Source organism: Arvicola amphibius, chromosome 12 (genome assembly GCF_903992535.2).
Source record: "Arvicola amphibius chromosome 12, mArvAmp1.2, whole genome shotgun sequence".
Classification (NCBI taxonomy): Eukaryota; Metazoa; Chordata; class Mammalia; order Rodentia; family Cricetidae; genus Arvicola; species Arvicola amphibius.
In genome coordinates, this window is record NC_052058.2 from 60,252,084 (window position 1) to 60,280,013 (window position 27,930).

Genomic DNA, 27,930 nt, shown 5'->3' on the forward strand with positions numbered 1-27,930 from the left:
GTCAGCCAGTCCGTGAATGGTGGAGTCAGGATTGGAAATCAAACATACAAATAACCCTACTAACAATACTATGTGGATGCTGGCCCCTTTCACATGATCAACATAAACTTTTTTCTGACAATGTCCTTTTCTACTGAAAAAAAATGCATTAAAAAAACCCTAATTCAAAGTTGGTTAACTTTAAGATGAGGTATAGTATGCTATAAAGTAAGTAATAAATGACTCAATAAAAATATTTGTAACACATGATTATTTTCCTTACCATATGTGGTGCCTCTATTTTACGTTCAGAAAAACTATAAATATCTGGAGCCAAGAGTAAGCTAAAAACACCTCTAATTCCAGACCATGCGATGACTAATCCCCATCGCCAGTCATACTCATAACTTGAATGCATCAAAATAGGGCTCACGAAGAGAACAGTAAGCAACCTGTGGGCAAGAAAATGGTAGAAATAAATAAAACGTACATCATACAGTAATGTTATACATGGTTAAAATCGTGAACGCGGCACAAAACTTCACTTAAGAGTCTCCAAGGATGAGAAAACAGCAGAGGTTATCAGTAAGTCCCTGGAGCTAATCTGAAGTTCGTGAGCACTATTGTCTGTGTATAGTGGGAGAGTCTACACAAATGTAAGGATTTATCACTAACACTATGGTGTATAGTTTGCAGCTAGGTAGTAAATTCTTATATGGACAGTTCTCCAAAGCATGTTGACAAGTTCATCTGTTCTGTGAAAAACCACAAAATGACTGAGAAACTTGAATTGGAAGAAGTGATGATCAGACCCGAGCCCCCCCCAAGAAAACAAAATTACTATAGACACATTTATAAACTTAACCAGGCAAATTTTTTTTAACCTCCTACAAGAAGCATACGCTAAACCTGGGGAGATAGTTCAGGGATGAAAATACTTGCTGAAGAAGTATGGAGACTGGAGTTCAGATCACAGAACCAAGTAAACACCTGGTGGATGTGGTGGTCCACCTGTGATTCCAGCCTCAGGAGGCAGAGGCAGGAGATTCCCTAAGTAGACTATGAGAATAGCTCTATCAGTGAGCCTGAGCCCTGGGCCTGACTGAGAGACTACCTCAGTGAAGAAAGTAGACGATCAGTCGAAGTAGAGTCTCAAAATCAACCTCAGGACTCCCCTACAAGCATGCATACACACACATGTGCATGTACATCCCTCACACATACACCCACATACATGTGAAATGTGTACATATATGCACTATATACATGCCCACAGATACACACACACAGATGGGTGGAAAAGAATCCTATACTTCAATGTGTTTCTGCTTATTTTAAGGTCACTTTTCAATAGGATCTTGTGACAAAATTCAGAACCTAACCCTCTTTTCGTTGTTTTATTATGTGTATGGACATTTTGCCTGCATGTATGTCTGTGTATCACCCAGATTCCTAGTGACCTCAGAGCTCCACAGCTCCCATGTATCAACTGAGGTCCAAGATAAAATTACACTGTGCTCATCTTCTCCTCCTATCCAGAATTGCCCCCTCATTTGTCCATAAATCTTCGCTAACAACTCCTCTCTCTGTCTCTGTCTCTGTCTCTGTCTCTGTCTCTCTCTCTCTCTCTCTCTGTGTGTGTGTGTGTGTGTGTGTGTGTGTGTGTGTGTGTATCCCTCTCTCTGGATCCATTTTTCTTGAATATGTAAATCTATCACAGAGCAGGCATTTCACAGAAACTCATGACTAGCTGTGGACTCCCAGGGACTGAAGAGATGGGTCAGCGGTTAAGAGCACTGCCTGCTCTTCCAAAGGCCCTGAGTTCAAGTCCCAGCAACCACATGGTGGCTCACAGCCTGCAATGAGATCTGGTGCACTGTTGAAGAAGAGACCTGGTCAGTCATCCTCATCAACTTAAACCATGAAACCCAGTATGGACAAGTTCAACAAATATTCAGGCTGCCCATGCATGCTTCAGCATTGCCAGGGCATACATTTCATTCATTTTTTTTCACATTATAAAGCTTAGTTTCCTTATGTTACAAGCATTTGAACATTTATCTTATCCTACCAACGAGATGGCCGACTTCTTGAAGAGAGGTACTGTACTTGGATTGTCACTATGACCCTTGAGACTTCTACCAGAAGTTCTTGTTGTGTTTACCCAGCCTCTTCTTTGTAGAAGAAAAGATGTGGAACTGCTATTTGCCTAGACTGCAGCTTGTGAGGGGCATCACTAGAGAACAGTTAGGAGAAGCACCACCTTCTGGAGACTCAAAGTTGAGAGAGTAAATCTGCATAGCCAAACAACCAAACACCTTGGAAGAGCTGGCTGACCCAGCCCGTCCTAAGACAGTAGGAGATGGGTGTTTCTAGGCCACTCTCAGTTCAGGGCACTAAACAGGAAGAAGGGAGAGAGGACATGGCAGGAAATCTCCCACTGAAGTAAAAGCTTGATGGCTTCCTACAGGTCTAGAGTCAGGGATTCAAAGGGCAGACCTTTAAAAATGGGGAAGCTTGTGAGGAAATGTAGTTCCTGTTGATGGCAAGTGAGGCGGTCTCTAGGGGTGTGGCGGTAGCCCAAAGAAGCTGGATAGAGCAGAGGCCTGACCAAAGCTTCCAAAGGCTCTGTCAGTTCCTGATATCAGAACAGACCTGGCTAGAGAAGACCACGGCAGTTTCTGTTATCACTATGATTGGCCAACCACTCCTATCCACTCCCATAAGGACCGGCCATTTACATAAGGGATCTCCCCAACCTTTGAGTTGAAAGAAAAGTAGCAGAGTGACTGTGTGTGTGTGTGTGTGTGTGTGTGTGTGTGTGTGTGTTGTGTGTGTGTCCACATCTGTGTGTGTTTGTGTGTCTGTATATGTCTGTGTGTATGTCTGTTTGTGTGTATATATCTCTGTGTGTCCATGTGTGTTTTCTGTGTTTCTGTATGTGTTTCTCTGTGTTTGTGTATGTTTCTCTGTGTGTTTGTGTGTCTGTGTATGTCTGTGTATATGTCTGTCTGTGTAAGTCTGTGCGTGTGTGTCTGTTTGTGTGTATGTGTTCATATCTTTGTGTGTGTGTGTGTCTGTGTGTCCGTGTGTGTGTGTATGTGTTTGTGTGTTTCTCTGTCTGTGTGTCTGTGTATGTCTGTGTATATGTCTGTCTGTGTGTGTATGTCTGTGTGTATGTCTGTGTGTGTATCTGTTTGTGTGTGTATATCTGTGTGTATGTGGCGTGTAACATCCTAGTAATTCTGATCTGACCTCCACTTACATGATAATATGTAACATAAAGTTATAGAAGTAGAGTTTTATTTTTGAGGCTATTATGTAATACCTAAGTTATTACAGGCATATAAGGAAAACGGTTTCATATTATACATGTCAGTGTCCAAGTCAAAAACTGGCCCATGTGCCCAAGGCTATTGTAGAACATTCAAAGTCGTCCCAGAGTCTCAGAGATGGCAAGTATGGGAGAGTGATATGAGCCCAGAAATAAACTTGGACCTACAAATTCAGGTAGCAAGCAAAGACTGATTTGCGAACCAAAGATGGAGAAGAGGCCTACTGATTTAACAGCCACATGTGAACAGTAAGCGTGTATTATACGCTGGACAGAGTATAGGAGTGGTGTGTTAGATTGCATGGTAATGATTCCTGAGTCATAAGACTGGATTCAAAATAGCATCTTATAAAGCAAGGTCCTTTGGCCACTGCAGTGTATAGAAGTCACGCTGTCATGAATTCTTATAGAAGACATGCTATCAGGGGCAGGCAATGGCATTTGAGTAGGGAGTTCATTGAGTCCACCTTTCATCCCAGCTCTGCCCTTGCATGTTGGGTGGCTGACTCCAGGCAAGTTTCTGAGCTCCCTGGAAACTTCCTCTGGAAACTGATGCAATAACATCTCTTTTGTGGAGTAAAGTTAGTCCACAGGGCAAGTGCTTAGACAATGACTTTACCGAAGGTACTGATTACAACACGTGATGAGAAAGTCAGCAAGATGGGGAATACCATTCATCTCATCCTGTGTGCTCTAACTTTGACCTTGAGTCCAAAGGACCTGACAACACAGAGAACTGCTTTCTGTATCTCACCTCTGCTCAGTCAGCAGAATCAGTAAGAAAGGCCTGGGACTCGGCATTTCTATCACACTCAGGGGTAAGAAACCCGAAAAAACCACTCACCCAGGGCTTCACAGTATGCCACTGCCAAGGCCCAGACAACAGCACACATTCCCTGAGCACAGAACATTTCTTCCCTAAACTCCACTGCTTCCAATTCTAACTCTGGGCTTAAGAACCTAAGTGTGGGGGCGGGAGGGGTGCTGGGAGATGGCTCAGTTGGCAAAGTGCTTGGGGCACAAGAGTGAGGACTTGAGTTCAATCCCCAGCACCCACATAAGAAGTGGGAATAGTGGTCTGTACCTGTGACCCCAGTGTTCAGGAGGCAAAGATGGGAATATCTCTGGGACCTGCCAGTATGTCAGTCTAGCTGAATCAGAGAGCTCCAGTCTCAGGTAAAGACTCAGTCCCAAAAAATACAGTGGAGGGGCCAGTGGAGGTGACTCAGCAGATGAAGGCACTTGCTGCCAAGTCTGAAAGCCTGAGTTCCATCCCTAAGACCTGTGCGGTGTCAGGAGGGAATCTGACAGCAAAATGTGTGAATATATATGTGTACATGGAAATACATAGCAATAAAGAAGAAAGCAAATAAACATGTAGCTTTTAAATAAGATAGAGAAAAATGTAAAGGAAGACATTCAACATCAGCCTCAGGCTTCCCTCCACATGTATGCACACACATGCACATAGGCACATGCACACACACGCATGCACACGCATACACACCTGAATACATAAATGCATATATATGCAAAAAATCTAAGCCCAGCAAAGAAAACTTTAAAATGCAATCATTACCTTGCAAAATTCACTGTTACAAATAAGGTGACAGTGAAAACTAATGAGTGGAATCTGAAATGTTTGATTTCTCCACAGCCAATCACAATGCCAAAGAAGCCATATATTAAATGTTCATATGCAGATGAACACATTATTAAGAACCTAGGATGGATAAAAAGGAAATGACATTTTAATCGATGCACTTTCAAAAATATATGCTTTTTCACATAAAACTACCTATGTTATGACTGACTATGTTATAACACTGTTATCTCAGAGGAAACTGGGTCCTCCATCCTAGTTACAGTCAACATTAAGACAGTTTAAGACATTCAAGTCGTTGTTTACATCACACCACAACTCATGGTGTGACTCTCACAATGCAACAGTATGAGCAAAGAAGAGAAATAAAAGCATCCCCGAGCTGGTGATACACCAATTTCTATGGGATTAACCAGCAGTTCATCTCATACTAGAGCTGCATGTCCAGCACAAGAATGGCTACAAAGAGCCACGTGGGTACCGCCAAGTGACAGCTGAGGATGATGCAATGCCACTTCACCATTTCCGCTGTGACTTGCATTTGGGAAGCCTCTCTTGTCTGCTTTTCAGTCTGCTGAATTCCTACACACCTGGGCAACCTGGTTCTTGCCCTGTGTTCTCCATCTGACACTCTCTGGTTAGCCATGACCTCTTCTGAGCCCCTGCAGTGCTGATTGCCTACACCACCACAGTTAAGCAAGGGAGAGCATTAGGTTGTTCTCAGATTGCTTCTGAAAAACCTGTGATGTGGCATATATAGGATATGCTGGCCTGCATGAGCCAGTTCCAGATCTGACGTCTCCAGGCAGATCTCAAATCCTGCCTCCTCTCGATTCCCTCTCTGAGGACTTTGAGCTGTTTTGCCCCAAAGCCTCACCAATGGCTCTCAAGATCTACACCAGGGAAGAAGTGTTAGGGAGCCACATTTTAGCTGCAGATAAAGCATGGTATCTGGTATAACTAGGACATAGTATGACTCCCCAAGAGATTCCTGTCTCCTGATTCAAACCACTCAAAGCTCCTGTGGGGAAAAGCATGAATGGAAGACCTCAAACCCCAGTGCTTAGTTCTCAGCTGTCATAGAATAACTAATGAGTTGAATACTTTTTAAATGATCTCCATAGAGTCTAACAATGCCTTTGCATATAATAGGACCCCAAATACATAGTTTTAGAATACTTATTATTAGTTTTTTTATATAAAAACAAGTACACCCTTTAACAATAATGGGTTTGTTTTGTTTGTTTGTTTTTGGAAAATGTCTTATTTCCGTTGCTCAGGCTTAAAATTCAACACCCAGGCCATAGCAGCAGGAAAAGATTGGTGGCTTAAATGAAAGAATAAACACCTGAGGGGCTGGAGAGATGCTCTTCCAGAGATCCTGAGTTCAATTCCCAGAAGCCACATGGTGGTTCACAACCATCTATAATAGAATCTGATGCCCTGACATGTAGGTATACATGCAGAAGGCTCACACATAAAATATAAATAAACTTATAAAAATGTTTTAAAAAGAATTAACAATTGAGTGACCAGAATGAGTAATTACAATAAAGTTGAAAGGCAGCACGACCAATCTCAAGAGCATATCCAAGTTCAGTTGCTGCATCAAGCAATAAGCATTATGAACCAGTTAGTCCCCAGCTTCATTCACAAACATGTCAAAGTAACAAAAATTAGAGGTACCAATTTTTTTCATTTTGCCAAAAAGAAAAAAGGAGTACCATCATCTACCACAGGTATTAATTTTTATAGGATAATTTAAATGTCACAAAAATATAGAGAAAGGGCATTATTTTATAACAACGTTTATATTGAACAAATCTTCATGAGAAAAATCATGGTTAAGGCTTATTGTCCACATCTGCTTTCATTTGAGATGAGAATTTCTTTGCCAGATTGTGACATGGTATCTGGATTCTGAACAATTCTGTAGTTTAGCATTGTTTCTCAGAGAAGGCCTGATCCATCAGTCTGTGGACTGGTCCACACGGGTCCCTGAGGGGAGACTGGGTAAGAGTTCTGCTAGTGACGCCTCACTGTGATGCCTTCTTCCTTCCTTCGCGTCTGACTTTTTTTCACATCAGGATGGTGTCACCCACGTATGATGTGAAGGAAAAAAACCTTAATTCAAAGTATAACTCCATCACAGTGACCTAGAGAAGGCACTATGGTCTCTGAACCACAGATTCTTTACTCAGAATAAAAATATCAATAATGGGACTGAAGAGATGGCTCGGCAGTTAAGAACACTGGCTGCTTTTCCAGAGGTCCTAAGTTCAATTCCCAGCAACCACATGGTGACTCACAGCCATCCAGTTTGAGTTCTGGTGCCCTCTTCTGGCCTGCAGGTGTACATGCAGGCAGACTATTGTATACATAATAAATCTTTTTTTAAAAAAAAAGAATGTCAATAATGCTGATTATTGTTCGTACATTAAGACTTTAAAGATAGAAAAGTGTATATAAATGAAATTGTATTAACAGCCTCAAAGACACAACTACTTAAGCACCAAAATCCTGTGGAATCTATATTGAATATGCGGCAGAAAACTCACTTAGTAATTATGAACTCCATCCTCGGTTTAAAGCTTAACGAATCTAAATTCAGGCCTACTGTAATCAAAGCGACAATTCCTGACATTCCAAAATATTCCACTGGAGAGAGAGAGAAAAAAAAGAGTTAAAAGTAAATACATTTAAATATGCACACTCGTGTGCACTGAGTAAAGCCAATAGGAAAGTTGAAAGTTTCTCATTTAGAAAGTTGTTTCAAGGAATTCGCCCAATACTGTAGATCGGGAAATAGCAAGGTTTCTTCTGTAAAGGGCCCCATAATAAAAACCTAACCTTTGTGAGCTGTAGGGGACCTGTCACCTCTACTTCCCTCCGCTATTATCCTGTAAAAGAAGCCAGAGCTAGCATGCAAAGTAATGACTAGTCAACAGAACGCTGTGGGCTTTCAACTTCACATGATTTTCATCTCCATGAGCTATTTGTATTTTATTCTGCTCTTTTTTACAAAGCTGTTTTCAGCCAAGAGCAAATTTAATCCAGTTTGCTAACCCTACATTATCACCAAGGCCAGGGTTGGTGGGGAAGTAGAACCTTCCGTAACCTCCACTCGGCACCTCGAGGACATTGTGCTCCGTGTACCAGGAATTGCTGACGGAATTTACAGCTTCCTGAAGCTTCTGCCTCCCCCATGCTCCCTCCCCCACGCCGACTGAAGGTTAATTCACTGGGCCCTAGATGTTGAAACCTAGTCTAGGGAAAATGTTTGAACATCGTAAATAGCATTGATGCTGGGCTATAGACAAAGAGCCCAGTGTAACAACAGGCAGAAAGGAAAAGAAAGAGCATGCAGACAAGAAGTGAAAGAGAGACCTGCTTTCTCCATCAGTGTCTGTGTACGTACAAAACAGGAGTGAAACAGCAGCCCCTCCCATACCTACTGCAAACATTAAATTAGATGAAATAGAGCTGGGCACATCCCCAGTGGCAATGGGCGACCACCGTTGTGACTGGGCCGTCCATCTCCATCCACTGGTTCTGCTGCTTAGCAATACTCGTTAACAGTGAGGAAAGATTTCACTATTCTCATTTATTTATTCACAGCCTCACCCTAGACTTTCTCACCTACTTTCCTAACTGATTTTCACTTGAACAATCAAGTAAAGCTAATGGTTCCGCAAATGTGATGGTAGGGAAAACGTCAAACTCGTTTCCAGTTTTTTATCATGAGTACATGCTAGTTTTTATTTTTGACTGATTGATTTTTATATAGCTTGATTTCTTTAGTGCCGAGTTTTAAACACGTTTTTGTCAAATGTTTGGGTTTCGTTGACTGGAGCTGAGCTGATCAAGCACTTTGATCCCACAGTCAAAGGAAAATAAGGAATCCATACTGTTAATTAAGGACAACCCCAACTCAGCTTGAGAATTCTGTGTCCAGGCTGGGGATCTTCTAATGTGAAAATGAGGCTAAAATGGTTTGCAACCGGGTCTTGCCCCCTCTACCCTCAGGTCTCGTTCATTTAATCTGTTTAAAGGGGCACCTAGCATTGACTGAAAACATCTCCATCCTAGAAGAAAGAGGAAGGGAACCAGTGTTTATGAACCTCCCTGCCTTGAACACAGTGGAAAGCTGGCAAAGGCTTAAAAACTAATCTCTGGAGGCAGGGGACTGGGATGGGGGGTCGGTGGAGAAAGACTTAATAGGCGCCATAAACTGTCACTCAAATGAAGGTAGGAGGAGATTTGCATAATGAGCTCCTACCAGCCCCTAAGTATCTCCAGCTCCCAAGCACAGAGAGTCCCATCGCACACCTTCCTTCATTAATGCCTGCAGTTCCCTGTACAAATGAGGTAATTTGTATAGATGAAGAGACAAGCTTTGGGCTAAGTATGTCCCAAGGTCTCAGATTGACGAAGTATATCTGGAATCTTCTTACTCAAAAACTCTTTAAGAAGGAATATTGGTTTATTCAACCATCGTGTATTAATTACTGTCAGGTATGTGACAAACTCTAAGCTTGGCTGAAAAGAGGCAAAGCGGAGAGCAAGAGCTATGAGCCGCACTCAAGCTCCAAAGGATCACAGCCTGGTAGGGAGATGGAGAGATGGGATGGAATCTTCTTTGAAGATAAGGCACCCACAAAACTTTCACACAGAAGAAATGAAATGGAGTTTAAGGAAATGAGCCTCCTTGGGGGGGGGGGGGGGGATCTGCAAATGTTTTCTCTAGTTTGACTGGCTCACAGCGCTGAGCGACCACTAGGTGGCGATCTGTCCATTGGGAAAACAGTGCTTTTCCATAACCAGTCCTGTAAAGAGCTCTTGAGATCTGAGATCTTGCCTGAAAGTCACTCCATGACAGCAAACGCAGTTTGGTCATAGTTACTATGGCTCACAGTAACTGTAACACTCCAAGTTCCAATTTTACAGGATTGAGCTGATTGAAGGCCCGCACGTACGGGGCTCTATTTATTACTTCGGCAATTGTCCCGCCCCCAGCTTCTCTGGGGACAGAAGCACCTCTGATCTCTCCTTCTCCTTTCCTGCCTTCTAGATTGAGGAAAAGGTCGGCATTTCAGTAGCCTTCTCGGCTTACTAAGTGAAGGCTGTCGAGCTGGGAAAGACCTCAGGAGCTTCTCCGCCAATTTCCCCTTTTTACAGGCGAGCTGCTCAAGAGTCAGAACAGATAGGAACTCCATGTTCTCCTAGGGGACAGCCAGGGACTGCCTATCGGGTTAGAGAACAGAGTGCAAAGGGGTAAGAGAGTAACCAGGGGTAGGGATGCAAACAGGAAGGGATATGGAGTTAAAATAAAGGAGGCTATTAAGAGAAGGCGGGAGATGACTAGACGGAGGGGACAAAACAGATGGGAAACAGCAAAGAGGCGGGAATGGTTGCGAAGTAAGGAGCAGGGCAGAACCAAGACTCCCGTGCTTTCCAGGAGGACAGCAGTGTTTGCACTCCTTTGCCTTACCGAGGTAGAAAGTCATGTACACCAGAGAAAAACAGAGAACAACGTTAGTCAGCGTGTTGCTAAAAAGGTCGGTCAGTATAATCTGAATGACTCTCGTACACCAATATCCACATATTGCACTTCCAAAAACGTCAAAGCTGAGTCCAATGATGACATGTAACTCTAAAAAATAGGAGAAAGGAGAGAAAGGGAGAAAGAAAAACTTGAGTTTAACGTCTGGGGTTTTTGTTTGTTTGTCTTTGGTTTACTCTTGAGGCTTGTGAACAGGGAACCTGTTCTTCAGCAGAGAGTGTCCCCAGTAAACTTGTGAAAAAGAGGCTGTCTGGGAGTAGCCTTCAGGTTCAGTCTACAGCTTACAATGATTTCTCCAGGGTTGTAAACAAACACCCACCCACACTCCTGTCAACAGTCCCAGTGAATCTCCTTGGGTCACACACAAGCACAATAAATAGAGGGGCTAGTTGAAAAGGGGGTTAATGGGAATGAGGAAGAGACAAGAGAAAATAACAAGGGTGAAGACAGTTGAAATACATTATGTACATATTCAAAAATATAATGAAATCCATTTATATTTAATTAGTATATGCTAATGAATCATTTCTAAACTGTCTACCCAAATTACTGAGGCTCCTTTGTTGAGAAAGACTGTGAATGTCTCTTTTCCACCCAGATTTCTTTCTTCTTTCAGGCCTTCTCACCCTTCTCCTGTAGCTATCACGTAACAGGAGGACATTTTCCCCTTCATGCTATGGCTTGACTTTCGCTTTCTTCCCTAGCTACTAGGACAACATCTAGAAACCTGTCAAGGGAACATATTCCACCTCCCAGTGATCATTAGCCACACAAATCCAGCCTTTTTCATTCTTAGGGTTGTTCTATCAATACTATATGAATCAAGTCTTCAGCATCAAAACTATGACCAAGTCAACTCTTTCCATCCACTGAGAAACGTAGTGATCCTAGCTCAAGAGATACCCTGAGCCAAATTATGTAGTGAGATATATGTGCAGGCATGCTATGGAAGCGAAGTGAGAGGTTTTATTACTATTACCTGAATTACATTTTTATTTTTTGAGATTATAAAATTCTATCATTTCCCCTTCCCTTTCCTCTCTCCAGCTCTGCCATGTACTCTTGTTTGCATTTCGCTAGCATACAATGTGTACTTTGTATTTTGAGTGACCACTAAAATACAAAGATGGTAGTTATTTTCTTGTTAGCTAACTTACCATTTTAATTGGCTCAAGAGCAATGCATAGAGAAAGATGCAAAGACGAATGCACTTTCATTTCAATACAAATGATTTTAGAGAACATACGGACAAAACACAATGCTCTTACCCCTGAACATGGAAATGTTAGTTATATGGCCCCGGAAAATTCCAAAGAAAATGCATGTGAAGCTACAAATGATCAATGACTCTCCTCTGATAATATCCGTGTACATCTTAGAAATGCCTGGGGATGGAAACAGGAAAGTCAGTTTAATGTGGTGCAATGGTGCTCTTGCATAGAGAACAGGGAAGAGCGAGAACATGCTAGGGAAAACAAGGTATCCTCACATCTGTGAAGCGAGAGAAAGGAACCAACGTACCAATCGTTTTTAGCGAGTTGACCGAATGGAGAGGGTCTATTATGCACAGCGTGATGGTGAAGAGTAAACAGCACTGCAGATCCCATGAATCTTCGTTGAATTTCAGAACCACATACGCAATGGTAACAAATGCTGTCCCAAAGCTAATCACTCCCGTCAGCAAAACCTGTGAATCAATTCATCACACAGCGTCACATCTACCCAAGTATAACAAGACTGCATTTACCCACATTGAAGAACTATATCCTGGGGTACAGATATTTTTTACTTTATTATTTTAATAATATATTTGAGGATTTCATGCATGCATGCGATGTATTTTGGTCATATTCACCATTTTCTTTTTTAACTTTGTTTCTTCTTCCTTCATGCCTTCTTTTTTTTAAAAAATTGTTATGTGCATGGGTGTTCTACCTGTTTGTATATCAGTAGTTTGTGTACTACCTGCCTGCCTGGTGCTCAGGGAAGCCAGAAAAGGGCACCAGATTCCTTGGAAATGATGTTACAGATGGTTGTGAGCTGCCATGTGGGTGCTGGGAACCAAACACAAGTCCTCTGGAAGACAGCAGGTGTCTTAACTATCGAGCCAAGTCTCTAGCTATTACTTCATTATTTTTAGCTGGCATAGAATTGTATAGTTTGGGGGTGCCCAAAGGTGTACCCAAAGGACTCTAAATCAACACACCACAGATTCACACCCTGAAGACATGATTACAAGCCCTTAACCTGCCCTTAACTCTAACAGGCAGAATGTAAATTCAAGGCCAGCCTGCTCTACATAGCGAGTTCCAGCCCAGCCAAGGCTACGTAACTAAAAAGAGAATGAATGTGTCCCCCCCAAAAGCATTTAAAAGTTAGAATTGAATAATAATGAAAACACGAAACACCAAAATATGAGATTGGGTAAAGGGGGAAAAATAAACATTGAATATGCAAAATACCATTAAAATGCTACAATTCAACTAATTTTAATCCAAGATGCTAGAAAGAACAGAATTAAACTAAAATGGGGAAATTTTTCTCTGAAAACACAAAATTGTGCAACAATTGCAATTACAGAAAAGGAGATGTGATAAATACAGTCCCATCAATTAAAAGAAGACACCGTCATGATGAAACCAGATTAGGACCAGCACCCAGACCCAAATATTTCCTGACCCTCTTGTGATTTCTGAGCTTCCGTTTGCTCATTGACAAATCTGACATGTTTACTCAGATCCCAATGTAGCAGTTCCTCAGAAAACACTAATTCCCCCCCCCCCCACACACACACACAGCCTGCCCCTCAACTCTTTTTAATTAGTGGTTCATCAGAGCACTAACAAAGTGTTTTCTTACCTGCCATAACACGTTCTTGACTATATAAAAGTCCACGTCTAAAGCAGCCACAAATACAATTAAAGGTAAAAAATAACAATAAAGTGAAAAACTTGGTGTTTTTAGAAGAGGGTAGACAATTTGGTGCACCTAAAGGAACAAATGCATGGAAAAATTAGTCTGTTGCTTGTGGTGGTTTTAAAGTGTGCCCTTCCGCCTCCCCCTCCAACCCACTGTCCCCCACCGTCACCGCCCGAAAAGGTTCGTGTTTTGAGGATTTTTCCAGCAGGTGGCGCTATTGAGAGGTGTTTGGCTCATGAGGATGCTAATTTCATCCTTGGGCTTCTAGGATATGGACAGCTGCATGAAAGATCACAGATGTGGCATTCTAGGATGTATATTGTCCTGAACCCGGCCTTTTTAGCTCTTTCTGCCATGAGATGAACAGCCCCGCTCTACCCCATCCTCTGCCATGATGATCCATCTCCCCACATACCACAGCCATGGAGCCAAACAACCAATGACTGGAAATCATGAAACCATGAGCCAAAAACCATCTCTCCTCCTTCTGGAGAATTGATTGTTCATTTGTTTGTTTGTTTGTTTGTTTGTTTGTTTTAGTTTTACGTATATAAATGTTTTGCTGCATTTGTGCACCAAGGAGGCCAGGGTAGGTAGGGTGTCAGATCCTCTAGAACTGAAATTATAGAGGGTTGTGAGCTGTCATGAGTGTGTGCTGGGAACCAAACCCAGATCCTCTGTAAGAGTAGCAAGTGCTCTTAACCACTGAGTCATCTCGCCAGCCCTTCCTTTTCCACTCTTTCCTGCTTTTAAACTGATCTTCCTTGAAATGTTTTTGCATGAACATGGCTTAGAATCTAAAAGTGGTACTTCCAAAAATGATATAATATCCCTTACCATTGGTGTTACCTGAGATAATACTATGAAAGTCCCAGAAAAAAAAATTTACTAAGCTATTAGTTATTTATTTTAATATATTTATTATATGTTCTCACACAGATATTTGTGGCTTTATGGATATCTGCTTGGGACTGAAAAACAACATTCTAGTTAGTCAGCAGAGAAATATGTTTAGATGGTGGTATAATCAGTTATATAAGGCATGGATGATGGAAGGTGTACATGAGTAATAAAAAACACAATAGTTTTGGGAGTGCTGTAAATGTTTCAATCTAACAACTGCATTATCTAATTTCTCTGTGCCTCCATCTGTAGAGGGGCTGGAGAGTTTACTGCCATCAAGTTCCTGCAAGAATGAATGAGTTAAACTCAAGGATTAATGAGTTGAGTATAGAACATTTAAAAATAAGTGCAGCACACAGTAGGCACTCCAATGGTGTTGGCTAGTGGGAGCGGAGGAACTTCAGGAGGTTGACAGGCTTCTGCAGACCTGGGTAAAGGTGCTGTAGGTATTATTTCCATCTCAAAAGATAAAACATTGGCCGGGCGGTGGTGGCGCACGCCTTTAATCCCAGCACTCGGGAGGCAGAGGCAGGCGGATCTCTGAGTTCGAGGCCAGCCTGGTCTACAAGAGCTAGTTCCAGGACAGGCTCTAGAAACTACAGGGAAACCCTGTCTCGAAAAACCAAAAAAAAAAAAAAAAAAGATAAAACATTGAATGGAGACAACTTGTTAATACACATTGCATCGCTGTTAAGGCCAGGCATTAAGTTTTTTTTTTAAAAAAAATGAAGGAATACTTTCTTGTGGCTATATTCTGTATAATGTATGCTTCATATCTGATCTGAGAGAAAGGAGCAATCACACTTTATCATAAAAATAACTGCTGCAGGGGCTGGCAAGATGGCTTAATGGTTAAAAGCACTTGCTGCTCTTGCTAAGGACCAGGTGAAGTTCCCAACACTCACACGGTAGATACAACTGTCTGGCATACATGAAGCCCTGGGTTTGGATCCCAGGGCTGCAGAAGAGGAAAAACTTACACATTTGGAGTGGGTCTTGTTTGAGGTGCTTGACCTCTAACTTACTCTAACTTACTAGGTATACAGTACCTCAACAAAATGGTAAGCCAGCTGCCCTGTCACAAATCCTGACACAGAGAGAATCATCAAGGCAAAGACCTCAGAATTCTTTAAAAGCATCTTTGAAAACCCTAAAAAAAAAAAAATACAAATTATAATTTCAAAATGGTAATTATCCTATTTGATCATTATGCATTGTATGCCTGTGTTAAGTTGTACTGTAACCCATACATATATATGTCAATTAAAAATAAACCTTATTGAAATAGAAAAATGATTATTCATATTTTCAAAATGATGTAATTAATTGTCAGTCTAATTATTTAATTTCCAACTTCTGAGTCATAGTATGTATGGATAGTTAATAAATATAAATGCTATTTGGGTTTAGGAAATTCTCTCTCTGCGCACACACTTGTTGAACTGGTTCTCTCCCTCCACCTTATGTGGGTTCTGGGGATTGAACTCAGGTAGACAGGCTTGTGTGGGAAGTGCTCTTAACTCCTGAAACCACCTGGCTGGCCCACAAATACAAATTGTTAAGTGTAAGATACACATAATTAGGCACCCCTCACAGAATAATATGAAAAATATTGAGGTTTCACAAGCCTTACACTTGCTTCCCCAGGAACGTGCTAGGGTCGCTCTATAGGCATCTCACCAATGGGTTTGTCGGTGACAGTGAATGAAAAGGCTGGACTTAGTATCCATATACTTCATACTTAGTATCCATATACTTCATACTTAGTATCCATATACTTCATACTTAGTATCCATATACTTCATACTTAGTATCCATATACTTCATACTTAGTATCCATATACTTCATACTTAGTATCCATATACTTCATTTTATGTTAATAAGCATTCATCCTGTGCTAAAATCACATATACTCCAGAATTTTCCTGGAAGACAGAGATACACAAAACTAACTGTGGCACAAGGAACACTTCTTCACAGGAAAAGTCGTGGGAGAAACTTATCACTGTCTGGCTGCTTTTAGGTCTGTTCTGTCTGTTCTTTCCCCTAGAGACAGAAGACAGACTATAATCCTATGCATGTGTGCATAAAGCAAGACCCACTGACAGTTCAGGTTCTTGCATCCTGCCTCCCAGCTTGAAGTTGAACCAAATCAGTAAATAATTATTGAATACTTCTTATGCTTAAGTTCAGGTAAAGCGATGGTATTACCGCTGTTTCTGCAATGCCCTTGATGCTGGCCACTTACCTTTACATCCTCAGAGTGTATCTAGAGTCAGCAGAGCTCACGGTCACCAGGCCATTGTGGGTACCAAAGGAACCAAAGTCCTTAGTGATTATATTAAAATCTCTAGACGAAGCAATTCACTCCCTGATAAACGCTAAAATGAAGATGCTCTTTGCACATATTTGTCTCATTATTTGGTCCTAGAGGATCTTCCTGCCTCCAGAAAAGGTTTTGGAGCAGGTGATGTTTTTCCTAAGTAAATATCCTTTTACGGATACCTAGAAACTTTCATCACAGGAGTTAACTGTGGAATAAGGCACCTGTGCTATTGAGTAGGCTACTTCATCTGGTATTCATGTAGGAATACTATTCGCTACACCTGCTGGATTCTTAATCAATGTTTAAGAGGCCTTTGTTTACAAAGCCCTCTCCAATTTTCTTCTAGGCAGGAAAAGTGGATGGAGTAAAGAAAAACCCATCAAAAGCCAAAATAGGGGCTGGAGGGACTACTCAGTGGTTAAGAACACTTGCTGATCTTCCAGAGGACCCAGGTTCGGTTCCCAGAACTAGCAGCCTTGGCAACTCACAAACAGCCATAACTACGTAGTTTTAGGGACTCTACTGCTCTCTTCTGGCCTCCGTAGGCACGGCATGCACATGGTACATAGACATGTGTGCAGGCAAAACATTCCTACACCTATAAAAAAATGGAATGCTTTTTTAAAAGCCATAATGTGACATCAACTATGCAAATTGTGTCCTCTTTTTCTGTTTGCCAAGCGGTCTCTCTCATTTCAGATGTTTTATCTGGGTCAGCCTGGTCATGCAGGCAGCATCAAGATCTCCTTCCTCCTTATTAGTAGAGAATCCTGGCAATATCTTTATGTCAACACTCAACACATTGCCTCATGGCTATTTGTTTGCCCATCTCCCCCATGAGAAAGTTCCGTAATGGCAAGGATTGTCTCGGTCTCTTTAATGCACCACCACCTTCCCGTGTCCAGCTAGTGTTACTGAATAAAGTGCTATACACAAGTGCTCCTTAGAAACTGAATGAAGCTGGCCTGGCAGCCTTCACTGTCACCTTTAGGTTTCCTTGGCTGCTCTTATAATGTAGCTGTGACCTCCTGCTATGGTGAGAAAAGTCTCTAGTGACAGAGGAGTCCTGCATGACGACTTACCTCCCAAAACAACAATGGCACTTATGATAATTGTGAAATGCTTCTGGACCACAAAGTAATCGGCTGGCCTCCCACAGAGCAAGTCAGGCTTGTTGTCATCTTTTGCTGCCCAGAAAGAAAAATTGTTGCTTGACATTGCTTTTCCAGAAGCAAATTTCACTTATGGCAGACTACCCTGCTGTAAAATGGAAAAAAAAGAGGGGGAAGGGGCATGAGTCCTACTAGGATTCAGTTTATTCATGTTCCACGTAGCTGAGGGGGTAGCACACTCAGATCAGAGCACATTTATGCCCCTCACTCGCCTTCATGCTCCAGGGATATTTACAGGGAACTAGCAGCAGCGTTTGTGTTCCTTCATCATCATGCTACCTACACATGGGAAGGAGTGGATCGTGACTGGACTGTACTCTTTTTGTGGTGACCTGATCATGTGCTTGCTTGGAGACGTAAGTCTCTCAAAGGCCAAGACTGAGTCTTTGACTTTCATTAAGGCCGTAAGCATGGTTCGCAGCACAAGACAGGTTCACCATAGACACCTGACGAGTGAACTCTCTGAGGGGGAAGGAGGACGGACAAACGCCATGCTCCTCATTCTCCATGAGTACAAGTCACTCTGGAACATCACTTGGCTACTTCAGCTTCAAAACTTATTGTTCCTCTCTCAGCAACTGAGAGGCAGTGTAAGTGGCATCGCGTCAGCTAAAGTTGGGAGGGAAGACAGGGATAAAGGATATTTTTTCAAAAACTGAAAAGATGGAGGTTGAGGTTTGATTGTGTGAAGCCTTTGACTGAGGTAGAAAAGGCACCTCTTGCTCCAGGCCATGAAGCCTGACCACAGGCAGGTGGCTTGTCATATCAACAACAGGCAGGATACCATTCCTGATGGCCCCCACTGAATTGGTGTCCTGTGTAAGACATATCCTGCATAAATGACCTGACAGTCCTCAGAAGAACTTGGCTTCTGTTTTCCTTTATAGCTAGCCTTAATCTAAGAGCTCCTGAAGATTCCTGAAGTCGCCTCAAGAATAGCCTTCATCTTTTGCCCCGTTTTATACTCATTTGCTATCACTCACAAAGATTCTAAACTAAAGAAGGAAATGGTCGCTACATCTTCAAGTCACTCCCCAACCCTCAAGCAGCTCTCCGGGTCCTTCTCTCCAAGCCCCCATCCCCATATCAGTGACCTTAAAATCAAGTTCTTTCCCAGAGGTGTGTTCTTCCAAGCCTAAAATGGCTCCGAGTTGACATCAAACTGCAGCCTTTCAAAATCCCAAAGAACAGGGCTCAGTTGTGCTCAGCTCTGCCTCTGTTTGCCAGGGCCAGTACCACCAACTGATACCAAAGCTAAAGCTGTTTCCATGCTGACCTCCCATTGGTTTCTTGCCAACCTGCTTTTGTTCTGATTGGCTGCACTCATTATTCCCACCTCCAATCCCAAAGGAGTTATTGAGTTGCAGAGAAGCATGCATTTAATGGACACACTGTAGTCTACACCTACAACTGTTTTTAACTGATTTCCTTTGCCTGACATAACAGAAGAAAGGGTCAAAGATAGCCACACAGACAGAACCTCTGGGGTTTTAAAAACACACATGATGTTTTTCTTACGCCAATTCTCTCCAGTTCAGCCCTGATCCCCTTCCACACTACTGCCTTCTCGCTTGTTTCTGAAATTAGCTTTTAGCTGGCACACAAAATAATGGGGTTCATTTTAACATCTTAGTACACGTGTACATTGCTCACATTTGTGCCTCTCACTATCCTCCCACATCCCTGCTCCCCACTTTCTGCCTTCATGTTGTATCCATCTTACTCACCCATCACCCTTCTGGTCCCTTTAGACTTCTTCCCCTACACAGACCTCCTGATCCATTCTTATTTACCATTTTCCTTCTCTTCCTCTTCCGTTTACTAACGTCCTCATTTTCCTCCATTCAACTCACCACTGAATTTCAGTTCTTCACTTGAAGGGACAATGTCATCCTGAGGATGTATTCTTCAACAAATTCTTGATGCCTAGTATGTGAATCTAAATCGCTACAAACAAACACAGTTAAATATTTCTTTGGTGAACACTAATCATCCACTTGCAGTTGGCTGCCATGGAGGAGTTACACTGTGCGCAGGGAACTCTTTTTCTTCCTGCTCCTTACTAATCAAGGTTGCTGTGTGTGCTCTTCCAGAGAGCGCCAAGGGGAGCCTCACACAGGAAGATGACTGAATCCGCCATCTGCATCACTTCTGTGGTAAAGAAGCTCTGAAGGATGTCTCGATTCTTAGAGACTGAATTTCACTCAGAAGTTCTATATCTGTCCCTGAATTATAACTAATACGTCCACGTCACCCTAAAATGATCTCTGCAACTTTATTTGTATCCATGTGCTGGACCATTTCCCTCACCTGATGCTCACCTCACCACGCTCCCCTCACTTCCACTTTCCATTGCTGGTTGTCACCTTGGATCCTGGCTGCACCACCTCGGGTCATTTTAAACAGTGTCTTTCCCTGCTGGGTTTAGCTCCTGTTTCCCTGTTGTGATCCCCCTACCTCCAAGCTCTCTTGGTTCTCCAGAACCTTGTAACTACAACTCTTGTAGTTTTAAGTTTCAAGATTCAGGTTCTCCAAGTCCACATACCTCAATAAACTCGAACAAAATTTATATTCAACTCTGGCTTAGACATAGTTCTGAAAGTCAGACAGCGCCTAACTAAGCTGCAGGGATGACGGAGCTACTCTTCATTATAACCTCCCTGGTGGAGAACCTTTTCAAAAGCCATAATAAATTTATATTTTGCACTTGGAAAGCAGTGTCCAGGCAGATCTCCAAGTTCAAGGTCAGCCTGGTCTACAGAGAAAGTTCCAGGACAGCCAGGATGCACAGAGAAACCCTGTCTCAAAATAATAAATACATTTTATATTTCACCGTTCTGAGCAAAGCCAGCAGAAGTAGGTGTTGACAGCCTTGGGTAGCCCAGAGGCTGAAGTGTGTTTTCCCCTCGTGTCTTCTGACATCAGACTATGCTATGTGACTGAGACAGGCCTGTGATGCAGATGAGTCGCTCGTAGTTTTCCATCTGCTAATAAGTTGATTTGGTCAAGGGTGGACATGGGACTGCAGAAAGGTGGGTCAGACAGGTCCTTGTGTTGGCATATGCCACTGCTGAGAAAGGGAGATGGATGTGGCAGTTCCATCACCATCTGGGTAGAGCCGTGGTGACCATCCAGGACACCTGGAAACTATCTTCCCAGCCATAGGGAAAAAAGCCCAATTATCTGAGAACCCTGAGGTAACAAATGAGGTGTTTCCGATTTCTTAACAGATGCCCCTGTAGTTCTGCCCTGGGTTTTATCTCTTCCCAGAAATCACTTCTTGGGTTAATAACTGTTGTCATCTAGAAAGGCTGGAAATGAAGAGTAACTTCAATTTCAGACCCAGTAGCTACTGGACATTTATAGTTCTTTTTTTTTTTTTTTGTTTTTTTTTTTTTTTTTTTTTTTTTTTTTTTTGGTTTTTTCGAGACAGGGTTTCCCTGTAGTTTCTAGAGTCTGTCCTGGAAATAGCTCTTGTAGACCAGGCTGGCCTCGAACTCAGAGATTCGCCTGCCTCTGCCTCCCGAGTGCTAGAATTAAAGGTGTGCGCCACCACCGCCCAGCTCATTTATAGTTCTTTTTCATTTTACTTGAAAGTTTGTGGGTTCCTTTCTTCAGTTCAGATCCTTCCCCTCACACTTTAGAAAAGGTGAGGTGGCACTGGGACCAAGTTGGGACATATTCACTGAATCTTTAGGTCATTATTTAACATCATTTTAAAAAAAAACTTCCTGTGGCCTCATAACAAGAGCCTTTTTCTCTAGCCTGCAGAGACATTCCCCTTTCTCATAAGCCCCCTCTAGTAGCCTCACAGAGGATCTGAAGGCTTCTGATCGGGCTGCACTTCAGTCCTGGAGGCTGTTACTCATGCTCCCCGCTAGACCCCTGCAGCATCAACCCACCATCCAGTTTCAAAACCAAAGCCACAAATTCTAGGCTTTGTTATGTCACCTGATATTTCTGAGTTTCAATGTGTGTGTTATATTTTACTGTGTAACCAATAAATACAAAACTGGGTGACTTAAAACGAAACATTTATTTATCTCAGAAGTCCGTGATTCTGGGAGGAGTCAGCAGAGAAGATTGCCTCCACTCCATACAGCATCCAATAGTGGCTTGATTGGAGAATCCACTTCCAAGATGACTCACTCCTAGTCAGGCAGGTTGGCAGCGGTGGTTAGATGGATGGAGAGGAGTCAGCGCTGCAAGCTTGAGAAACCTTTGAGAGACCTTTCCTTGTTGGTCTCCTCTCAGGCTGGTTTCTAAAGTTACCGGTATCTTAAGAGATTGAGGCAGAAGCCACATCACCTCTTATAACGTAGCCTTGGAAAAGACAGAGAATCACTTTCAACTATAGTCATGGGCTCCCCAGATTCAAGACAGCTCAGAGATTCCTATTTCTACACTAGGAATGACAGGCCCACACAGCGCGAGGGTTATGTGAAATGGGAGATTAGGCGATCTTGGACAGTATAATCCACTGCATATTAGACAAATACTGGGTAACTGTCAGCCTTTTACAACATGGGGTTTTCTGCTAAAATAAATATCTGTCGGCCTCCACTACAACTGTACTGGTGTATGATAAAGTTCTATCATCTGTGGTAAAATAAGAAAAGTAAATCTCACATAAAGGCCTACATATCCTCTAAGCCTGTGTACTTAGAATGAAAATAACAGCAACAAAGAAGGGCACCTGGCCTCTTCCCAATGATGCCAGTGTTGATGTGCACAGAGTGTCCTGAAATACACACATTTAAAGGGCCCAAAACAGACCTCCTTCTGCCAGCAGCGAACACTCAGGGTGTATCGCAGATAGCTTAGCATCAGTGCTTCTGCTGAATGGGAATTGCTCACAGAGTCAAAAGATCTCAAAAGTGAGATTTGGGGACACATTTACACTAAGATTATCTCAATGCCGTGACTAAGAGAAGATGGCCTGGTGACTGTTACTAAATGGCTTCCTTTTTTTTTCTCCTATTTTTTTAAAATATTTATTTATTTATTATATATACAATATTCCATCTGTGTGTATGCCTGCAGGCCAGAAGAGGGCACCAGTCCTCATTTCAGAAGGTTGTGAGCCACCATATGGTTGCTGGGAATTGAACTCAGGACCTTTGGAAGAGCAGGCAATGCTCTTAACCGCTGAGCCATCTGTCCAGCCCCTTTTCTCCTATTTTTTTTTCTTTTGCTGTTAAAACATCTTTTGTTACACCTTTTGATAAGGGACAGAACTTGCTATTTTAATAATGTTATTTTAATACTCTACCTTTATATTTTTACATTTTTATGATCAATGAAATACAAACCTAAAGAACTACCATCTAGAACTGATTATAACATTGAATTAGCCTTTAACTACCTTTCGAATACTGTGGAGGCATTCCTGAACTGTTAACATGAGCTTTTAAAAATGTAACTATGCTATGCAAGTTCAGAAGACACCATGCAGCTAATGAAATAACATCAAACTCACAGCATAAGTGCATTTAAATCTATTAATCTAGCTATAAGTCAGTGCAACAATAGGTAATAATTGATATCGTCTCTCGCAAAACAGAAGTTATAGATCCACAGATATAAACAAGTGTTCAGAGCCCCACATCAAAGGAATCTCTGAAATTAGATCCAAGAACCTCTTAGAAATCACTAGGCCATGAAAATCGAGATGACAGTTCAAAAAATACAAAGTTGAGGGAAGGTGGACATAGACCCGCAATGTTCGATGTGGGTATGGCTTGTCTGTTGGGGGAGTGGGTCTGCACTGACACAGCATAAGATAAGGTTGCTATCATTTCTATAATGCAATCAGGCTCTATAAATGAATGGAGATGTAATGAGTTCTAGGAGTACTAGGTAATGTTAGGTACGGGGAATAAGGTGAATCAATTCAACTTTTAGTTAACGACTTACTATTTTACAAGCTCTTTAGGTATGACAAAGAGCAAAAAAAAAAAGTCTTTCAAAAAGATCATTGCTCATTCACATCGCGAGACAAGCATGCTAATAATTACACTGAGCACAAAGTGAGGCTCTGGTAACAGAAGTGCCCCAAAGAAGGAAGGAAGGGTTAGATCTCTAAAATATTGGAGAGCGGGACAGTCATGGCGTGAAGAAAAAAACAATTGTCCCACCAAGAATCAGAATCCAATTCTGAGAGGTTCTGGCAGCGAGGGCCTAGAAGAAGAGACGCTAGAGGGGAGTTAGAAAAGTAGATTATAAGAAAGTTGGGATGTTGGTATAAAGGTGCCAATGCAAGGGATCGTACAAATACAGTGTTAGCAAGTGTATCAAAGGCTATAAAATGTTTGAGGACAAAGACTGCAAGACAAAAGAGGGAGAGAGGTTATTCTAGTACACGGCAAAAATGCTCCTTTCTCCCCTGGGAATAGAGGTGGCTTACGGGTCTCCCTTCCTACTTACCAGGAGCACAGGCCTGGAAAGCACTGCTACCTTCATGATGGAGGCTCAGAAAATGTGGCTTAGAATAAAAACAACAGCAACAAAGAAGGGCACCTGGCCTCTTCCCAGTGACGCCAGTGCTGTGTAGAGTGCCCTGGAATACACGCATTGAAACGACAAACACAGGTCCCCCTCCTGCTGCCAGCAGCGAACACTTGGGGTGTCTCACGGATGGGCTAACATCAGTGCTTCTGCTGAAGGGAGCTGAATGGAAATTGCTCATGGGGTGAAAAGATCTCAAAAGTGAGACTGGGGATATATTTAAATCAAGATTATCTCAATGCCATGACCATGAGAACATGGCCTGGCGAGTGTTATTGAAAGGCTTCCTTGTTTTCTTTCTCCTCTGAAGGGAAAATAGTTTGCATAGCAAGGCAAAGAAGAGTGAGTGCTAAAAACGGGGAATATTTTCTCTCTTTTTTTTTTAAATTTTATTTTCTATAAAAACTTTCCCAGAGAGTCATAAAGGAATAGGAAGTTCAGGGTCGTGCTTAACTTGACTAGAAAAAGGCTTTCCAAAAAACTTTTGAGTAACCATGACTTTTAAAACCTGGGCAATATGAAAGAGAATGGCAGGAAGTGGCATGGCGCCAATTACAATACCTGTATTACCAAACCTCCTGGAGAGGGGAAGCTAGGCAGATTTGCGTTCATTAGGGATATTAAAGGTAACAGTGGGCTTCTCTCAGAAACTGTTTCCACCTTCCAGGTGAATTTTAATTCAGACATAAAAAGTAACAGCCAACACTAGAGGACCCTGCCCAAACAGTTCCTGGTATTTTGAGAGAGAAAGAACAAATGCTTTTCCTTTAGAAATGGCCTAGTGCATCTTTTTAAAAATGGATTTCCCTAGTCTAGTGGAAATCTCTTGCCTCAGTTACACAGAAAATTATTAGCTTCTCCGTGTGGTTTTTAAATCCTTGCTCAGCTCTTCTGAAGGAACACGGAAACTCATGAGGAGCCATGCTTGGAGGACTCGTGAGGAGATGTGTTTGGGGAACAGAGGCCCAGCCCCTGAGCCAGGTGTGAGTGTTCTGAACAGCCTGACACAAGGTCAGGATGACTGAATTTGTACCCAAACATTTCTGCAAGACCTGAGTCTATTTCTTGAATTCGGCTGGCAGGAACAGTTTTGTCTTATCTAACACTGGGAATTAACACAGCCAACTACACCGCGTGGGGTCTGTAGAAGGCGCAATCTTGACTTCTTTGCTGATCATCGCTTAGGTTATCGATTTGGCGCTTTTCACTTGCCCTGAAAGAAGCACATTTTAAAATGACATTTGATTGGCTTGAGATATGGAACACGATGAAGCCAGTTTTTCAAACAGTGGACATGGAATACATTAGTATATCCTAGCCATTGATTTAAGCCTGGCACTTGGGTATGTCAGTTCCAACAGTCTCCGGCTCTCCTGTGGTGCTTAAAGCCAGAAGGACACACTTTACACGTCCTTGTTTTTCCTGGTGTTTCTCAGACTGCTGCCTAGAGGAACTCTGATTAAAATGCTGACCCTCTCTCGTTTTCATTCCTTTGTTATATAGTGAAGGATCATTTCAGATGTCCCATCAAGACCCAACATAGCATCTTATGCTCTGAAGGTGTCTAGAGGGGACACCTGTTAACATAGGCAATTCTTCTGCAGAGGTGAGGGAGGAAGGAGGGCTGTTGGGTCAGCTTCGTGGTGGGTAATGGACTGTGTAGTTGGCCACTGAAGTCTTAATCATCTCACATCTGAACTATAGGACTTGACTCCCTCTAATTTCCTCTCCCTCCAAACTATTTCATAAAGAAAGCCAGATTATTCTCCCTTACCTGATCCCTCTTCTCCGCCAGTCTAAAGGTTTCTTTGTGTGTTTACAATAGGACCTTGCTATGTAGCCTCAAACTCATGGTCCTCCTGCTCCAGCCACCCAAGTTCTGGGATTATAGGCACACAACACTGAATACCTGGTGTGTATGTGTGGTGTGTGTGTGCGCGCGTGCACGTGCGCACATGCATGCACAAGCATGTGCACGCAGGGGTGGGTGGAGCTTGTTAAAGTGCGCCTGTGTGTGCCATGCATGTATATCCATATGTCTTTGCAAGTTACAGGACAACTTCACGTGTCCCACTTCAGGACATGCCCATATCGTTTTTTGAGAAAGAGTATCTCATTGGCCTGGGGCTTGCTGATTTAGCAAGACCAGCCTGCAAGTGAGCCCCAGGTATCTGCCCGTGTCCACCACCTCAGCCCAGGAACAAACACGTGGCATCCTGCTCATCTATTTAGTGGCATCTAGGAATCAAACTTGGGTCCTCATGTTTGTGAGGTAAGCATTTTACTGGCTGAGCTTTCTCCAGACCTAAAAGCCCTGTAAATGGTATCCCACTACCCATAAAGCTGAAAGCTGTCAGATTTCTTTCGGTAGTTTTAGTAAAATGATCACAAGCTAACTCTGGCCCTATTTTCCTTCTCTGCCTTGACACGAGGACTACAGCCGGCTGGATGGGAGCTCTCCACTTCCTTACTCTCTGATCTGAACCTGACATGGGCAGCCTGTGCTTCCACTCTAAAACTCAAACTCTACCCTGGTTCATGACAATTCCTGCTGCTTCGGGGGACTTTCTCTATGTTCCTTTGGCCTTCTCTAAAGTTCACCTTCCCAGGTATACACGCTTTTCTCACAATCTACATAAGCAACTGCTTAAGAGGTGGGGGGGCACTCTAAAGACTCCGTCTCCCTTCAAGATACTAGGAGAGTGCCAGACACTGCTCAGTAGATATTAGTTATACAGATGGCAAGGGTGAGCCCCTCCACTACCTATACTAGCCTAATTGTCTCAACCTCTTAAAATCTACAAGCCATGTTGACAAACACAAAAGGCTTAGGTAATAAATGCCACACACACACACACACACACACACACACACACACAAGTGAAGTTGAACTCCAACCCATTCCATATACAAGAAAGAAAGAAAGAAAGAAAGAAAGAAAGAAAGAAAGAAAGAAAGAAAGAAACAAACAAACAAACAAAGAAACTCAAACTTTATTAGAGGACTAAATGCAAAAGCTATAAAACTCCAAGAAAAAATCGTTAGTTTACATCTTGATAACCTTGGGCTAGGCAATGTATCTCAGCTATGACACTGAAAGACGAAGCTTTGGGGCTTTAAAAGATACAACCAAGAAAATGAAGACACACTCACCCAGTCAGACAGCACCATCTCATGCCATCGATCAAGTCAAAAGAGGAGTGGACAGCTGTCCGCAGAACCCCGGCTCTGTTACCTCACTGCACCACACACTACACTGAGTGGACAGGGCATCGTTGGCTCAGGGTGGTGGCAAAGCTGTTCATTAACTGAGCCGTAACCCGGACAAGTGCCACCCGCATTCCTATGTGGGGGCTGGGGACTGGAATTTGATGTCACTCTTTCATCCTGAGCTGCAATTTGGATATGCCTACTTGGATGGCCAGTTTCTTCCTTCTTTCACAGGGTGGGAATAATTCTAGTTAGAGCCTTTTGCTAACTCAAGAAAATGTCCTCACAGATGAGGGCAGTTAGCCAATTTGTGCCTTTTTCATAATTATTCTGGGCTGTCCAAATGTGTCTCTGGAGAAGTTCTGGAAACTTCCACGAAGCCTCTTTTGACATTTAGAACATTGTCTCTCCAG

The 27,930-nt window shown here is 42.5% G+C and overlaps 2 protein-coding genes across 4 annotated transcripts in view; both read right to left on the minus strand.

The window, feature by feature from the left end:
• Window positions 1-17,846, minus strand: part of Slc9c2 (solute carrier family 9 member C2 (putative)) — a 49,701-nt gene extending 31,855 nt beyond the window's left edge. The window contains exons 1-9 of the mRNA XM_042054022.1: window positions 17,711-17,846; window positions 15,351-15,451; window positions 13,339-13,467; window positions 12,001-12,166; window positions 11,748-11,864; window positions 10,408-10,569; window positions 7,475-7,574; window positions 4,893-5,036; window positions 263-431 (exon numbers count right to left, since the gene is read on the minus strand). Of these exons, the coding sequence (XP_041909956.1) occupies window positions 263-431; window positions 4,893-5,036; window positions 7,475-7,574; window positions 10,408-10,569; window positions 11,748-11,864; window positions 12,001-12,166; window positions 13,339-13,467; window positions 15,351-15,451; window positions 17,711-17,846 (1,224 nt within the window). The remainder of the gene's footprint in view (window positions 1-262; window positions 432-4,892; window positions 5,037-7,474; window positions 7,575-10,407; window positions 10,570-11,747; window positions 11,865-12,000; window positions 12,167-13,338; window positions 13,468-15,350; window positions 15,452-17,710) is intronic.
• A 4,014-nt stretch (window positions 17,847-21,860) lies between these two features.
• Window positions 21,861-27,930, minus strand: part of Ankrd45 (ankyrin repeat domain 45) — a 41,416-nt gene continuing 35,346 nt past the window's right edge. For 2 of the 3 annotated variants that reach the window (XM_038309494.1, XM_038309495.1), the window contains one exon: window positions 21,861-22,123. In XM_038309494.1, coding sequence (XP_038165422.1) covers window positions 22,080-22,123 — 44 coding nt within the window. In that variant the 3' untranslated portion in view covers window positions 21,861-22,079. Of the gene's footprint in view, window positions 22,124-24,722; window positions 25,521-27,930 lie in introns of those variants that run through there. The other variant, XM_038309496.1, reaches the window with a different exon arrangement.